We start from the raw sequence: 17935 nt of genomic DNA, 5'->3' as shown, positions 1-17935 counted from the left end.
GTACTTGGATTTGAATTTACTAGTATTTCACTCGCGAAACAGGATTTTTTTAAAAATCATTTTTCCTAATGCAAATATCAAAAAATCCTTTCTCACTCGAAAAATAAATTCCATATCTAACTACAAAACAATTAATATCCTCTAATTATTATATATTTTCAACGGTTTAATAGCTGTGATTTATCAATTGATAAAAGATTGAGAATTGAAATGATTTGTAATTTTAAAAAAATGTCAAAAGTGATATTTTTCTATGTAAAAAAATATCAAAAGTACGGCAAAACTTTCGAATGTTATGAAAAAAATACTCTCACTTTAAAAATAGCGAGAGACTACATATAATCCTGACATGGACTTAATTTTTTTTTCAAATTTTCATAAAATTCATCTTCACTAACTTCAATCTCACAGTCGTATAGTTTCAAAACTTCTCACTTATGACATCACAGCCTTGACACTGCGTTACAAAATGGCAGAGACAAAATAAAAAATGAAAGGAAATTTGAAGAAAATTAAACTAAACAGAACATTCAATGCCTTTTAGTTGGATATTATTTCTCTCGTGATACCGGATGTTGTTTATATTTTACGCTTACTTTGCACTAAAGAGATTGTAAAAGCAACAGTTTCTGCCTGCGAAATAATTTTAAACATCAAACATCCTCTGAATTTACCGTTTATGTTTAGATGATTACATGTACATGTAACAGTTAAATTGTCACATATCTCTTTAAGAGGCAGTCCACCAGAAAACCAGGCAGTATTGTATTAATAGGCGGCACATCGAATGTGACGAATATTTGATATTTTATTGAAAATGATATTAATGTAGTCCATATGGAATAATGTAAGTAAAGATTTGTTTGAAAATAGCTTATTTACTAAAATATCGTTTTGTTTTGTTTTTTGAATTCCCCTATATAAACCATTGAATGTAGGTCGGAAACAAAGAACTGTAAATTCTAATACATTTTCAACAGATCTATAATTCACTCCAAACTAAATCAAGAAATATTTCATCTTTTAATTTAAAAAATAAAATCAGTGGGAAAAATATTTTCAATAGTAATTTTCTTGCAAAATAGATAGTCATTTTTATTAAATTCTGTTATGAAAGAGTTATCTCCCGTAGCATCGGGAAATCGGCTAAACATCTTACTATCAGAACCCCTATGAGATATTTAGAACTGATACGCTAAAGAATATCATTCAACCAAAAATAATTGGTTTATTTTCAAAAACGGAATAAATTTTCACCTCCAAACATTATATTTAGTTTAAAATTTGCTTTATTATTCAGGTTGAATCCACGATTCCACTGATGTATCAGTGACGTCAAATACCTATCTAATATTGCGTCACAATAGTTGCAAATATTCCGCAGAAGTTGGTAAATTTATGTAAACGTGCAAAGAAAAAGATTTTTAAAAAGTTAAGTTAAATAATTTCTCTTTTCTGTCCAATTACTTTTCCGAGTGCATTAAATAATATTGTGATCCAGAATGTATTTTATTCACGGGCGTTGCCTCAGCTATAAATGTTTTAAAACAAGTCAGTGTTGATAGGTAATTCTATACATGTACAAAACGTCTTTACAGTAATCATAATAGATTATATAAATTGTTTTATTTTTTTAAATGAGTTAATAGCACATGCATATACTGGTATTTTATAATTCCTAAAAATAATTTTTCTAGTGTAATTTATTATGAACATTTCTGATAAAACTGGGATGTGAAAAGATTAAGAATTATTTCTTATTATTCAGTAATGATGAATATTCCAGATTAACGCAACATTAAATTCAGCAAAGTCGATGTGTGCACTTCATGAAGTGTTGTTAATACTTGAATATGTTAACTTATATGCAATAATATCAAATATGCAGTCAGCATTATACGATTGCTCACGATCGACTGTCGGACCGAATAAGTAAGAACGGAAGTACTCCTCACATCCCACTTCACTAATTAGCAATAATTGTTTACTATTAGTGCGGTGGTTCAGATTCTGTTTAGACTTTAATCTTTTAAAAATGTTAAACCTGAAATAGAAAAAAAAGCTATAGAAATCTATAAATTTACTACTTAATGAGGAAAATGTTGCCAATACTACTGCTGGATGCCCCACTTTAAGCTGACACTAAAACGGCAGATGATTCAATGGAACTTTTTTTTATTTTCGTTTTTAAAATTTGACAATTGTTCCACATATCCTTATACTTTATATGGAGTTAAAATAAGTCAGTAGGTTGGTAAATTTCCAAAATATCCCATTATTATCAAACCAGTTACAAAACGGATGCCGCCCAGACGACCCCCCCCCCCCCCAACCGATTTTTTTCTGGGCTCCATTATCATGATTATATGTATGTAAGTGTACAGGTTTTTTTCTTATTTATTTCAAGTTAAATTTCTTAGAGCAGGAAAATATTCCTTAATATGATGAATGGATGAAAAAAATTGGATTAAAGCCGAGGCTGTACACATAAAAAAAAATACTTGCTGGATTAAAGTACGTGCATGTATAATTTCGTCACTTTTTTTTTTTTTTTTTTTTTTTTTTAGATTTTCTTTTTAATCCAGATAATTTAAAAGATTATTTTTCTTGGAAATGAGATATCTTATTATTAAGCTTAAAATTTGCTATTAATTGTTGCATGAAATAAATATTTTTTTTTAGGTGTGTATCAAGAAATCAAACAGATGTTTTACAAGTAATTCAAAAGATCTTCATGGACCTGAAAAACATTTAGTAATTAAGATATATGTAATCTATGGATAACATCATCTAAAACCATGTAACATACAGAAAAGAAATAAAACACAGACATATTCTTATGATAAAATACAACGAAGAGCGATTTTAGAAAACATTTCTAATTTTTAATATAGAAACCAATCCCGATTGAAATAAAACCGATCCCGATCGAAATTAATGCATAATTTTTAAGTAATAAAATTAATGGTAATTGCCACCTAGAAAACATGTTTAAAAAAAATCAAGTAATTTGTAAACCATATTGAAACAAAACAACCAAATTTCATGATGAAATCATAGTAGCTTTCTTCATTATATAATTCCGGTCGGAATCGGTTTAATTTGGATAAATTTATGAAAAGTAGATAATTTGACGCCTCTTATTTCACTCAATATACCTGTTCCCACCAATTTTTTTAAATTGATTCAACAATTTGTACTTTGAATTCATAATAACATGAGGAGAAAGTTCTGACATTTCAATGTATTGGATTTTAGAACGTAATGAAAATTGGATAGTGACTTCATTAAGTCACTTGCTTAACTGAATTTTTTTTAAAGAAATATAAATTGGTGTCTTATTCATTGATATTATAAAAGATAAGGGTTTATACTATAAATAATATTTATTGACATATTCAGTTTTTGAGTATCTGTTTCAAATAAAACAAAACAAAAACGTAGTAAATTTTTAACCAACTTGTTGACCTTTTTGCACTTAAAATTAAGCACTTACCAAAAATAGAACTAGAGGAACACTAAAAAAAATTTGATGTTGCCATGTGTAAACATTTGCTTTTATAAGTCTACATGCGAAAAATAATTAAAATCCATGACATGTGATGTGCCACCCATTGCCTGGTTTTTTGGTGGACTGCCTCTTAAAATAAAAAGATGTCGCCATGACGACAATGTTCTTTTTTTCATTAATAGTTGCTTTGTCCATCATATGGAGAAAGACTGTCTTGCAGCTATTGTTCCAGAATGGTATCAAAATCTTTAAACTGAATGACTAAAGCACACATTTTTAAAAGAATATTTCGTTTTAGTTAAATTTGAAAAGATAATGCTGGATTGTGTACCTCTTTTCATACACATATTTAAACATATCTATTGATAAATATAACTAAATACAGGCTGTCATAAAGTTTTCTGAGTGTCGCCATGGTTGGTGTTTACGATGCCTCAAATTCTTGACCAAAACTCAAAAAGATGACAAAATGCATTGCAAATATTGCACATCGTGTGGAAGCATTGGAAATGTTAGACGATTCATCAGAAACTGTGAAACAGATGGATTGTTGGTAGGTAACAAATTTTCACCTTTAGGCTACGTTAAGGAATGTCTGATTTCACATTTATAATACACCCAATAGCAAGTATCATTGTGACATCATTAAAAATAAAAAAAAAAGAAAACTAAACTAAATTTAACTTCATGATGATACGCAAATAAAAGGTTTCTGGAATGTGTTTTATCTGTTATTCATTGAAGAATTCAAAATTTTACAATTTGATAACAATACTGTAAAATATTTAGAACCAAATGCCGTGTTTTTATGACGTCATTCGCCTTGACTTGACGTAGTACGGGTTTTTAAGAGGAATAGATCGATAGCGTAAATAAAGTAAAAAAAAAAAAAAACATGCCTAATTCATCTGAAAAAAAGACATTTTTTTCATGTAAAATTCCGTGAGTATATATTAAATTGATCAAGCCGTGTCACGAGGCACAGTAATAATTAATGCAAAGAGAATCACTAATACGATAAGCATATTCCACATAAACCTCAAAATGCAATGGCATGGACTGAACTGTTTAAGCTAAAGTATGGAATACCATTTATTGCTTACATAGTATATTCTATAAAAGTGCTTGGAGTTAAATTTTGTCTTAGTTGACATGAGTCAAATGCTTAAGTGCGCTTTTCTGATCTCATTTTGACCGGCATTCGCCTGTCTGTCCGTTTGCAACTTCTTTTAAAGAACCACTGGGCCAACTGCAATCAAACTTGCCAAAAAGTAACCACTGGTTAAGAGGATTCAAGTTCGTTCAAATGAAGGGCGACACCATCTTCCAATGGGAGATTATTACGAATAAGTGAAAAATAATATTTATCGCAACCGACTACGAGATGGCTAAACTCGCGTCTATAAAGAATTCTATTGCTTGATGCTACAACTCCATATCATTGGCCATTATTTGAAGGGAAATTTTGAAGGGAAAGTTGTCCCGGAGAATGGACTTATGAGCTTGAATAAAGCTTGGTATTCATACTTCATTTAAAGAAATTATTAAGATAAAATTTCTCATTGCCTTCCACAAAGCAGAACTAATATAAATGATTCGTATTTTAAATGATATTTTAGGATGTATTTATTAGCTCACGTAAGCCGAAGGTTCAACATATTTTATTTTTCTATTGTCTCTCGGTGGTAGTTGTCGTCGTTGTAAACTTTCAAAATATAGTGTGGTTTTTTTTTCTCCAGTACCACTGAGCCTACATTTCGTCCAAAGCAGTATCGGGGAAAGGGACTCAAGTTACATCAAATAAACGGTTGTGTCTATTTTTATTGGGACATAAAAATAAATGAGGATAATTTTAATGCATCATTTAAAAATCTTCTCAAGAAGCACTAGACTGAAAAGATTAAATTAATTGCAAAGCATCTATACTTATAAATTAATAAATTTTGCAAATAAACTCCGATACGGGGGTACCAGAGTTCTTACTTACTCCTTTAAGAATACACACGATACAAGATGATGTCCGTAAACTATATTTAGATTTCACTTACATTGTAAGTATCGTACATTAAATTTAAAGTTTACTTTTATTTTCTATAAACAGCCATGAAATAGCAAACACATGAGTACGGTGGCGTTTTCGGTTGGCGGATCTAAGTTACTGGAATTTTAAATGAAACTGGCAACAAGCAATCGTATATTTGTTTCATTAAACGTCATTACTGAATTATTCAATCAAAACTTGATTTCAATGATATAAAAGAAATAAGTTGTGATAACCGATTAAAACGGAAAATGTGCAAATCATTTTCGTCATTCACCGATCTTAATATTGACGGAAGCTTCCAGATCATCATATAGCATCGAGCCCGATGTTAAAAAGAAAATAGCTGCTTTAACATAAAAAAGCTTTTGTGTGAATGGCCATTGAAATAATGGTAAATCATTGATAACACTAAGTTGTGAATATATTTATATATCGAAAGACTATTACATATATTTAGTAAGTTTTCCTAATAAATTTATCGGTAAAATTTATATTCCTCACTTAGAGCATCGTGACAACGAACCCGAAGTACAATTTGGACTTCGTGATAAACCTGGTTACATGAAAAGAGAAAAATAATGAATAAGGCATTGTTCAAATACAATTATGCTGTTAAATTTTGTACTTTAATCAATACATTTCGTTTTTTTTTTCTGAATACAGTCGTTTGTCTCAAATACTCGGCCTATTCCAGTGGCGGATCCAGGAATTTTGAAAAGGGGGGAGGGGGCGACCAGTTTGGGGTCGGGGTAGGGGCCCACGGACAAAAAAAAATTGATTCATTATATTCTATGTATATTTTGGAAACAACACGGGAGTGGGGCGCCCCTCCTCTAAATCCGCCAGAGTATTCATAGAGCGTTATATATAAAAGCTAATTTTTACACAGGTACTTGGGTCTTGGATTATAAATATGTGTGTACCTTATTGATATGTAAAAAAGAGGTAAGGTACAGTTTTTACATATCAATTAGGTACATACATATTTATAAACTAAGACCCAAGTACCAGTGAATTCTTACCCCAAAAAATCAATTTCTTAGTAAAATGTGCATTTCTTGACGGAAATAAATAAGAGTATCTGAAGTACAATATCCAAAACACAGTATATACAATATCCATTACATAGTATATAACAGGTTTCACAATAAACGTCAATTAATGAAATTGTTATGTAAGTTTTACAAAGGGGGTGAGGTGGGGGTGGAGACGTACTTCAACTTTATGCGGGATTTTGAACAAAGTATATTTCTTCCTGCTATAAGCCTGTAGGCTGTCAGTAGAAACTACAATATATATACATGTATTATTGGATTTTTTTTCTGTCGGTAGTGGTATAAATTCAATTCCCCGCGCTTGCGCGGGATTTCATCTAGTTAAAACATACTTTTCTATAGGATAACAAAACCCTGTATTGTCACATCAATAGGGAAGCATACTCAGACAGTGCAGATTCAAGTTTGTTCAAATCATGACCCCTCCCCCCCCCCCCCCCCCCGAGTCCCCCCCCCTCCGGGAAAGGCTAGGTTAAAAATAAGCAAAGTTTTACTATAGACTGCATAGCAAAAAAGTCTTGAAAAATCTTCTTCTAAAGAACAGCAAAGTCTGCAGTAACCATAGTGTCATGTATATTGTAGCATCCTCTAATAGTGTAGATTCAAGTCTGTTCAAATTATGACCCCTGGGGATAGGATGGAACCACAGCAGGTGACCAAAGTTTACATAGGAATATAAGAAAATAAACATCTGCTATTGAAGAAAGCAGGGCGAGGGTGACTCGTGCGAAAACTGTGGCCTAAGGGTCTTTTGTTTGGGATATACACTGTATGACTGGTTGAGCCCAGTATGTAACTTTTTACTTTATACAGCTTCTTGGGATACAATTTGATGGTAAAAACAAAGTAGCACAAATTATCTGTAATGATATTAAACTGATAAAACTCCAGTGACATTTGTAAATTTTTTTTTTAACTAAAAAGTCTGTGTTCTTGATACTTTTTAAATAAGATATCTAAGCATTTTGCATTACAAATGTGAAAAGGACATACATTGTTGCCAAGTGTTGTATTTTTCTATAGTATGTAGAGAGACTTTTTCAAAGTGTGCTTCCCTAGGTCAGCATATAAAATTCAGTGATTAAATGACTTCAGATTCAAAGAACTTTTTCGGAGAATTAAGTGATTTTTTTTCCAAAACTCAATATATATATATATATATATATATATATATATATATATATATATATATATATATATATATATATATATATATATATATATATATATATATATATATAATTATTATTATTATTATTATTAAGATCTTCTACTGATTCTGTTGTTTCTTTTCCACTATTATTATTATTTTTTTCTTTTTTTTTTCTTACCGATTTTATGCAGGCGATTTCTCGAGAACGCCTCAATCAGCAATGACGGCAAATCATCTGAACTTAGGGCTTTTTTTTTCGTCGTCACTTCCGGTGGCGAGATACAGCCAATTTTCTGTTTTTAAAGTTGCATTTTGTCCGCAAGTGTTCTCAAAAACGCTTAGAGATTGAGTATTGAAACTTTCAGGGATGATAGATTGTGACTCTTAGATTTGAATTTTCTGTTTGGTTTTTGTTGCCGTGACGTCCGTTGTCCACCGGAAGTAGTTTAAATATATGCAAATTTTTATTTTTTTTCTTTTTGAAATGTTCATAATAGAGGAAAATCGACTGTTTCGAGTCATATTATTTCCATCTCAAGTTATTTCTTCCGAACCGGAAGTACTCGAAAAAATGCTCATTTTTCCTCGAAACTTTGAGGGATGATTTCTTCACACTCAGTGAGGAGATAAAGGTCATTTTAAGTACTTCCGGTCATACCGGAAGTGAATGAAAAGACCGGAAGTTGTTGAAATTGATAGATTTCGCTCTTTTATGTCTTGCTAAACATATTTTGAAGAATTGATGTGAATATTTCTTTAAATTTAAAGTTGTTTCACTTTGTTTTATCATTCAACCTTTTCCAATTAAGATCTTATCAGAAATCTAACGGAAGACCTACTCGTTGCTCGCAATGAGATCTCATCTAGTTATTATTATTATTGTTATTATTAAAATAGCAGTAAATATTTCGCTCTTCTTCCATAAATGTCTGTAAAAGTGCATGGTGATGTATGGTTTTGTCATATCCACTTTAGCCTGTTAATGTCCTTTTTTGTATTTTGTTAAGGATAATAAAGAAGTAAATTATTACTTAAGATATTTTGCAATCTACAAGCACAAATATCTTATTTTTTAATTTACAATAATCAAATTGATTGGATAATTCGACAGGTTCCTTCTTATCTTAAACCAATAAGTGGAACTACATCATGTTACCTTTGCAGAAAAAGAGAGGTATATATATCATAAAAAATTCATTGTATGTTATAGTAAAGTATATTGTATCTGAAAAAAAAAATTATATACTGAGATTCACTGACATCTGGTGTTGTAATGACACAATTTAAAATACGTTGTCATTTAATGCTATATATAGGCAATACTGGAAGGAACTGAATGTGGACACAGGTTTTGTGATTCCTGTTTGAACTTAAGCACCAGACTTCAAATGATGACTTCAAAGTGCCCAGCATTGGGATGCGAATCTGTTGAATATTATCAAGCAAATGAAAAGAAAGGCAAACAAATTGCAGTAAATATTATCTTTGAGAGAGAGAGAGAGAGAGCGAGAGAGAGAGAGAGAGAGAGGAAGAGAGAGAGAGAGCTGTGCAGTTTCGTATATTGTGTGATAAATTAAAGTTTGTTAGGTCATCTGAGTCGCTGAAATGACGTATTGCTATCTTTTTTTTTGTCCGTCTTTGTCCTTTGTCTGTCGTGCGTCATGCATCATTTGTAAACTTTGGAACTTTTTCAGTTTTTTTTTACTTGACCTGCTGAACCAATTTCAACCAATTTTAGCACTAACATCAATTGGTCAAGGGGTACAAAAATTAGATAATTGCATGATCCCTGTGCCATGCATCCTGGGGGGCTGGGCTAAAACCATCAAATTAAGCGCTATCTTTAAAAAATCATCTTCAATCTCGGACATCATGCAGTCAAATTGTTGACATGATATTGATAAGCATTAAGCCCTATAAATATTTGTGAAATTCATAATCCTAGGGTCAAGGATTAAGGAGTTTTAGAGCTATAATGATCATGTAGTGAAAATTCGTAAATTCTTTAAAAATATTCCTTTCTTTCGTACATGTATATTAAGAAAAATATGCACAAAAGTGCCCTTTTCAAAATTTTTCAAAATAGCGAATTGAATTTGTCCTTATGTAAAGGGGCCGCGTGAATCTGTATTGAATATACATTATTCATTGAAAATCTTCTCATTAAAACTAAAATTGTAACACACGTATATGTGCATATTTAAACAAAACTGTATTTTATGTGTATATATACCAATGTCTAAAGTTTCAAGGCATTTTGATTAAAAATAAGAAAGTTATTGAGATTTTGGTCCCAGCCAACGGCCATATTGTTTTGTCTTGACTACTAAAATTTTGCTTTTGCAAAGTGCAAGGTACTTTATAAAAGAAAATACGAAAAAGAAAGCTACTTTAGTTATATCCGGCACTTATTTCATCGCATGCACATGCACGTTCATGCATGCGCGCGTAAAATGACCTTTGTTCCGAACATCTACACAATCAACCATAAAAAGATTTCATCTCAATCGGATAGTTCTCGAGAACATTTGCGGACCAAAAAGTATCGGAGAAATAATATTAATAAACGAAGCCAAACTATAATGTTTCAAATATTCTTTGGGGGAACATAATTATTCAAGAATTCTTATAATATAATTATAGTAAAAAGTCCATAGCTTTCAATGATCAGTTCGAGTTGTAATTAATAGATACTTAAAGAAACAAAAATGTCTTATCTTTGTACATTAAATTATCCTAAAGAGCAGAAGAGGACAATGTTTGAGGGAATGAGATTTTTGGTATATAGTATTCAATAACAATTAATGTTTTGTTTAGTCAGAATGGTGATAGTGACAAATGGGGCAAAACAGGCAAGTAAATAAAACTATTTTAAGATTTGTTACTAAGCATTAGACTATTTTTAATGGTTCTTGATCATCCTTTTTCTCTTGCTTTTGGGCAACATACATTCATCTCCTCCAAATTTATTTTCTTTTACATTATATCCAATTTATGGATCCTTTACAATGTTGTGTTATATTCAGGTGACCGAGTAGGCCATATGGCCTCTTCTTTTTTTTTTTTTTTTTTTTTTAGATTCAACCATCCAAGTGTGTTTGCTGCTCAAAAATGGAGGTATGTGAAAATTGTAAATGAATATTTATACTCCCGAAAGCGATTTCTTTTTTTTTTTTTTGGGGGGGGGGGGGGGGTTGTTGGAATGATCTTCTCTCTGTCTGTCTCTTTACCTGCATGTCTCTGCTTATGCAAAAGTGTTCTGATATATCTTTTAAATAGTGAAACATTGGAAGATCGTGCTTGACATAAACGTTGCTTTTGACCTAAGAATTTTCATAATCTTGACTTCTGATCATTCTGGAGAGAATAAAATCACTGACAGAAAAAATAGGAGATTCGTGCCCGGTGTCTTATATTGAGGCTTCCCCCGTAGTGATACTTCCCCCGAAGGCTGGCTATGTATTGATACTTTCTCCCGGAAGACTGGTTATATATAGTAAAACTTCTCACGGGGACGTCTCACTATAAATCCAGTCTTCCGGGGAGGGGGGGGGGGTCTCGCTATATAGCAAGTAATCCCCTTCATAGCGGAACTTCAACCTAGAAGACAGTTTCCAGATTAACTTTTTTTTCATTGTAAAACATTATGCTATATATACTCTTTCATCGTTTGAATATAATTTTCTGTCATATGAATTAATAATTAAATCATCTTAATACAGTTTGTAGCCACATATAATTTTGGGATTACTTGTACTGATAAGTGAGATAATTGCATGAAAGAAAAATGTACGTATATATACATTATTGTTGCAAGTATACATCTTTACTAAATTGTATGACACTTTTCATGTCTAGTAGAGAAACAGAGGGTGTGAGAAAGTTCATATATTATTAAAAGATTGCTTTATCATGTTCATATTTAAAGACTTGTCGTTATCTGGAATCAATGTCTTTTGGTCAAGTTTAATGTCAATTTTGGGCAAGTTTAAAAACCTGTCTTTACCAGTGTTTGTGATTAAGAAACATTGGAAGTTAGTCTTGATATAGAAACGGATTTTGTTGATATGGTGGGTCATGAACTTGACATACATGTAAGTACATTTGAGCAAGTTTAAGGTCATTGGAAGAAAAGTGCACGCTTTGTGTGTATGTGGGTTTTTTTTTTATCTCGGTTGGATAAAAACTGGGATTTTTATACTCGATATGAAGATTTCTCATTATTTAAGAAGTGTCGTGATCTTGACATGTCATTTGAGACAATTCAATGTTACTAGCAGAAAAGAGTAAAATTCGCGCCTAGCCTAACCTCTTTAATGGCTAGGTATTTGATGTTGATACTTCAAACAAATACTAATCGTAAGTTGATTGTAGGTCAGAACCTTTACTCAAAGCCATTTGGAAAATTTAGGTCCAAACCTTTACCCAAGGTAAAATAGAAAAAATAAGGTCCCTCGCAGAAAAAGGGTCCTCTTCATAACTTCTTTTCATCTCCAGAAATATAGGTTCATACTTCCTACAAATATTACGTCCGACCAGAAATTCTTGATTTTTTTTTTCTATCAAAGCCCAAAGGCAAGTTAATTTTTTTTTTTATTTAAGGAATGAATTTAATAGCTACCCAATTTATACGGCATAAAGTGGGTTGGGACAGTTTACGCTTTATAAACCGCGAAGCGGTTTATAAAAAAGCGTAAACTGTTCCAACCTAGTTTATATACCGTATAAATTGGGTAGCTATAAATTTCATTCCTTATAATTTAATTTTCTTTCATTTAGTGATTAGATGATTGTCCTTAAAGAATTACTTCAAATCGTATAAAATTTAAATTTAACGTCAGGCGAATCGATACGTTTTTGACGCAAGTCATTGTGACGTAGGCAACCCAATTTATACAATATAAAGTATTTTTTTATCCAATCAAATACCGCGTTATAACCAGAATTAAATTATTTAATATTGGTTTTAAGGGAAAAAAATATCTTGGGCAAAAGTAGACTGTAGCGGGGAATATAAATTTGTAAGCTAGTAGACCTCATGTTAATGCTTAGTTGAAATATGAAGTAGATGTTATCAAAAAATGAAAAAACAAGGTTTTTTTGAAGTGTATAACTGTATTAAAAATTAATTTTAGTGTGTTGTTCCTTTTATAGGCAGCTGATCTGATGACGGAATGCGGCCATGCTTCATGTAAAAACTGTATCCAAAGTATATTTCCTTGTCCAATTAAAACCTGCAAAAGCTTCATCGATAGCGCAACCTCAGAATTTTTGTCAAAACACATAATCAGCAATAAGGTTTGTTAATACAATAAATACAAGGTCCGAGAAGTTGCGAATGAGTATTGCATTTTCAGTTCTACTGGCAAGTGTTATATAGTTCTTATAAAAAAAAATGAAAATGGCATAATTCTTTCAAAAATCATTCGGATCGAAATGAAAACTAGTTCTGTAACTTATCGGTAGGCCATACCAAGTTTTTTCTCCGTTTAGCGTCCATCTATCTTTCAAAAACTTACCTACCTATTCACAAAACACACACACATACACACACAAGCCAAAAAATAAAACGCAGACTTAAAAGTTATAAAAATGACTTCATTTACGGGATTTAATTTCATAAATATACATTTCTCGTAAATAGTGCTCTATTCTTTTACTGAAAATGGCAATAAATGCTTATTATATACCTAATATGAAACATTGTGGACAGATCAATGAAGAGAACGACAGAAATCAAAGATTAGTCAATAATAATTAAATCCAGCACTTCTAATTCTGTTTGTTTGTTTTTTTTTTTGTTTTTGTTTTTTTTTTTGTTTTGTTTTTTGTTTTGTTTTGTTTTTTTTTTTTTGTTTGTTTGTTTTTGTTTTTGTTTTTTTTTTTTACCGATATTGAGTATGAAAAACAAAGGCAACTTCTCGGGCCTTCCTGACAAACGGAAAAACAATCTCGAATATGTAAACACCTATGACAACCTCCCTTTTCATGGTCATTGAAATATATGTTTCATAATCTCTTATCTGTGTATAGCCTTTAGCTATTGAATTGAACTGTATTGAATGTCAGGATATTTCATAAATATACTTCAAATGGGACTCTCAGTTCTGCCTATCCAATACTTTACCTAGGCGTTGGAAGCAAATTTGAAAGTTGGGGGGGGGGCTAATTGAAAATGGGGGGGGGGTTAAACCAAAAAAAAGGTAACCCCCAATTTTCAATGCTATATTACTTGTATATCTTTGCAAAAAAAAAAGTGTGGGGGCTAAGCCCTCCCCCCCAACCCCCAGCCCCCCCCCCCCCCGGGTACAACGCCTATGCTTTATTCAATAGAAAAGGACTCATTTTGAATAAAAATGTTATATCCGGTGATGTAAATACATTCGATGTTTTTTTCCCCGAGCTTACCGGAAAGACACGAGAAAATACAATTCATGCAGTACAATCGGAATGTTTGTTGTATAGGGTCCTTAGGTTCAAATATTTTGATAAGAACTTTTATCTTTTATAAATGATAAATATAACAATAAGAACTGAAACTTATTTTGACCTGTTTAACAAAATTAAGATTCAAAAAATGACTATTTTATTTGATATATATACATGTACATGTCCATTTTATACATGTTTGCTTAATTTTTTTTTTTTTGTTTTTGCCTGAACTGAATATTATTGTAACATTATTTTTTCCTTATAACGCATTACAAATTCTATATATATATATATATATATATATATATATATATATATATATATATATATATATATATATATATATATATATATATATATATATATATATATATATCCTTGGTATCTCTCTCTCTCTCTCTCTCTCTCGGTTAATATGCAAACCTAACACGACATTTGGACTCTAGAAAAGAACCTTCCTACAATAGTTACTAACCGGGATAATTTTTATCACCAAATGGTTTGTTTGTTTGTTTGTTTGTTTGTTTTTTTCTTTTGTTCAGTTAATTCAAGCTTAGATTTCATTCTTTTTCTTAGGGCATGTTATTTATTGGTAAACAAGTTAAAACTCGAGATGTCTGTTGTATGTGTTCTGGGGATCAAAAAGCAAGCAAGGTAAGAATGCAATCTAATTAAGAAATAAGGTATCATTTTTAAACATCTATCGGGATATAAATACGGGTTGGTACGAGATCAAATTTACCATAAAGCCCTTCGGGCTTTATGGAATTTGATCTCGTGACCAACCCGTATTTATATCCCGATAGATGTTTAAAAATGATACCTTATTACTTATATTTACATTTGTGATTTATTCATATTTTATATTTGCCTGATTATAATCTTTAACGCGTGAAACGTTTTATTTTTCAAACCCAACGGCACGTGTTTGATCCTCTGATTGCGCGTCGACCCTTTATGACGTCACTGAAAAATTACGTCGAACGTTTATGACGCAAGGAACCCGTGTTTATACGGATATAGATACGCATTGCTTTCAATAGTGTTATATAAAAAAAAAAACATTTGCAAATGTAAATATTAGCACATACTTTTAGATTTTGTATTATTTACACGTGTAAATACCTTATTTAATAGATAAATGCTTAGCTTAAACATCTGAAGGATCAAGTCCATTCAAGATATCTACACTATTTTATACTCCTCATAGATGCAACGAGTAATAATGATTTACTTCGTCGATACTACCATCACCCTAGCTTCTTTAATTTCATATCGATTCAAAATTTTTAAGGATATGTTTATTTGAAATTCATTTCTTTAGCTTAAATATGTTGATACTGAATAAAACCCAATTTTAAGCAGCAAAATGTTTTGATTGTTTAGATTCTTAGCAATAAAAGCACTGGTCATGCTGACAGAGAGATGACTTTGTCGTTTTGTTTTGAATAAGAAAGTAAATTTTATTTGCCATTCATTCATGTGACTAAACTTTTTTTATATAGTAAATTTGTTATTCTACGTGTATAATAATGATCTATTCATTCAAAAAGTAACATACCCTGTCGCAATTAATAAATTGTTTGACAAGCAACAATTTATAACGAATAATGTATTTTTTTTTTTTATATATTATGTCCTTTACAGCTTAATGTTTTTTTGACTTTGTACAGAGTGAAGAAGTTGTGCAGATTCGAAGATGCAATCATCTTATTTGCACCAATTGCTTAACAAAACTTAAAGAAAAGTGCAAGGGAACTGGAATATCTACTTGCCCTTCTGATGGTTGCTTGGAATTATTCTTTATACCCCAAATGGCGCCATCTCAATTACAGGTATTATTATAAATGTGAGACACAATTATAAACTTCCTGTAACTACATCAGTTAAGGCACTTAACTGATGTAGTTACAGGAAGTTTAATGTATGTTATATTTTAAGACATTTTGAGACATTTTTTTTTTCCTAAATCGAATTCTTTTTTTTTTCTAACTAGACAGAAGATTATATTGGATCTGAAGGTATGTAATGTTAGAACAATAAGATATCAAGTGCAAATGTTTAGCTTTTGTACATGCATTTGCACTTTCCAATAGCAAAAAATGATTTAAAAATCAAAGAAAATTAGATTGGCATTAGGCAGTAATCTGGGCGCACTTGAAAAGTGAAAATTTCATTGATATGTCACTTGATATTTTAGCATTCTTTTGATGTATCGGGTTCCTGTGAAATAGAAAAGGGGGATATTTTCTTGATATTGTGTTTAGATTTGCTTAAAATAACTTGAAAATTTGCTAGAGAAATCATTTTGTACAAAATGTTACATTTTTAAACACGTTTTTCTGAAAGTTTGCTATTTCTGGGTGATCTCTCCATGATTTTGAAACGTAATTTGTGTGCATTTTAATTCAAAGAAACAAACAGACATTTAAAAAAAAATTGAGAGAAGACCCAGAGACCATAAAAAATTAACTTTTTCGAAAAAAAAAAATTCCGATTGTAAATGCGGTGCTTCATTGTCGTTTTAACATCCCTATCATGTGTATAGCGATGATAGCTCAGAAGCGTGCGTTACCTGTCCAGTGCAATGGAATCGAAAATTTTTGGTTCGATCCTTACATGCAGCGTATTTTTTTTTTAAAGCAACCATCAATTCTTTTATTAGTTTAATTTAATGTGTTGTTTTATTTTAAAATGAATATATTCTGGTTCTATTGCACCAAGAGCGAAACCAATTGTTCCAACCTACTGATACTTTAATATACAAATGTACTTGTAATTGCATGTAACTATGCCCTCATTATCTGATAGGTTTCATTATTTATGTGAAGTTTTACTGTATTATACAGTGTAGTAATTATTAAGATAAGCGGACTTAAATATAACAATTTGACAAGATATTTCAATCGAAATGTAACATTCTCTTATGTGCGTAACTATGGAAAGTCTGTCCAGCTGTGGTCAGCCGACCAAATCGTGGACATTTAAACTATAAATGTTTCGTTCAGATGATTCCTGCAGTTAATACGCTAAATACGCCCATCTTCTTTGAAAAAAATGACACCTTCAGCCAGAAATATATAATGAAATATGGAGATAACAAACAGCATTCAGGCTCAGAAGTCCAATCGAACAATGCAAATCAGGAACAGTGCAAACATGGACTTCTATATCATTAAAGGTGGGATCAGGTGCCCTGGAGGAGTGAGTTTCCCTGCCGCCAGGTCACATACTATATGTGCTCCTTGTCATGATTGAAAAAACGGGAAAACCTATGACTGTGTAAATAATTGCGTAACAATAAATATGAAAAACGCTCATCAGCATTTGACTTAAAGATAGATTGTATTTGCTGACAAGGTCGTTGAGATAGCTTTAACGTTGAAATGTTTTTTATGAATGTTTTGATGAAATACTTTGGAAATCAGTTTCAGTTGTCTGAAAGTATAAATACCTATCAGTGAGTTGAATTCTGATTAGCTACATGTAATACATAAATGGATGTTGCTTTTTTTGAAAAATTCTTTGAAATTTAATACATACAGTAAGCATCAAGTACGAAGGTCAATCAAACAATACGTAGAAATACCGCTCTATATATTATTTTTTAAGAAATTCAAGATCAACATACATGTAACATCGGATGTAAAACTTTTTTTATTGATGTGAGAAGTCGCATTATATTTTACTAAGTGGAACTTATTTTGGATTATTTTAAAATCAACATATATTTTCGCCAG

At 31.2% G+C, this 17935-nt stretch overlaps 1 protein-coding gene across 1 annotated transcript in view; it reads left to right on the top strand.

Annotated features, from left to right (window-relative positions):
- LOC133178503 (uncharacterized) overlaps nucleotides 1-17935 on the top strand; it is a 59132-nt gene that overhangs the window by 8647 nt on the left and 32550 nt on the right. The window contains exons 6-14 of the mRNA XM_061313193.1: nucleotides 3694-3747; nucleotides 3897-4064; nucleotides 8875-8937; nucleotides 9080-9235; nucleotides 10842-10880; nucleotides 12918-13061; nucleotides 14772-14849; nucleotides 15869-16030; nucleotides 16192-16216. Of these exons, the coding sequence (XP_061169177.1) occupies nucleotides 3694-3747; nucleotides 3897-4064; nucleotides 8875-8937; nucleotides 9080-9235; nucleotides 10842-10880; nucleotides 12918-13061; nucleotides 14772-14849; nucleotides 15869-16030; nucleotides 16192-16216 (889 nt within the window). The remainder of the gene's footprint in view (nucleotides 1-3693; nucleotides 3748-3896; nucleotides 4065-8874; nucleotides 8938-9079; nucleotides 9236-10841; nucleotides 10881-12917; nucleotides 13062-14771; nucleotides 14850-15868; nucleotides 16031-16191; nucleotides 16217-17935) is intronic.

The sequence above is a fragment of the Saccostrea echinata genome, unplaced genomic scaffold, assembly GCF_033153115.1.
Source record: "Saccostrea echinata isolate AGI-Se365-2 ecotype Australia unplaced genomic scaffold, CSIRO_AGI_Sech_v1 ptg000003l, whole genome shotgun sequence".
NCBI classification, from domain to species: domain Eukaryota; kingdom Metazoa; phylum Mollusca; class Bivalvia; order Ostreida; family Ostreidae; genus Saccostrea; species Saccostrea echinata.
Note: the sequence above shows the minus strand (reverse complement) of the source record. Positions and strands in the feature narration are given on the sequence as shown.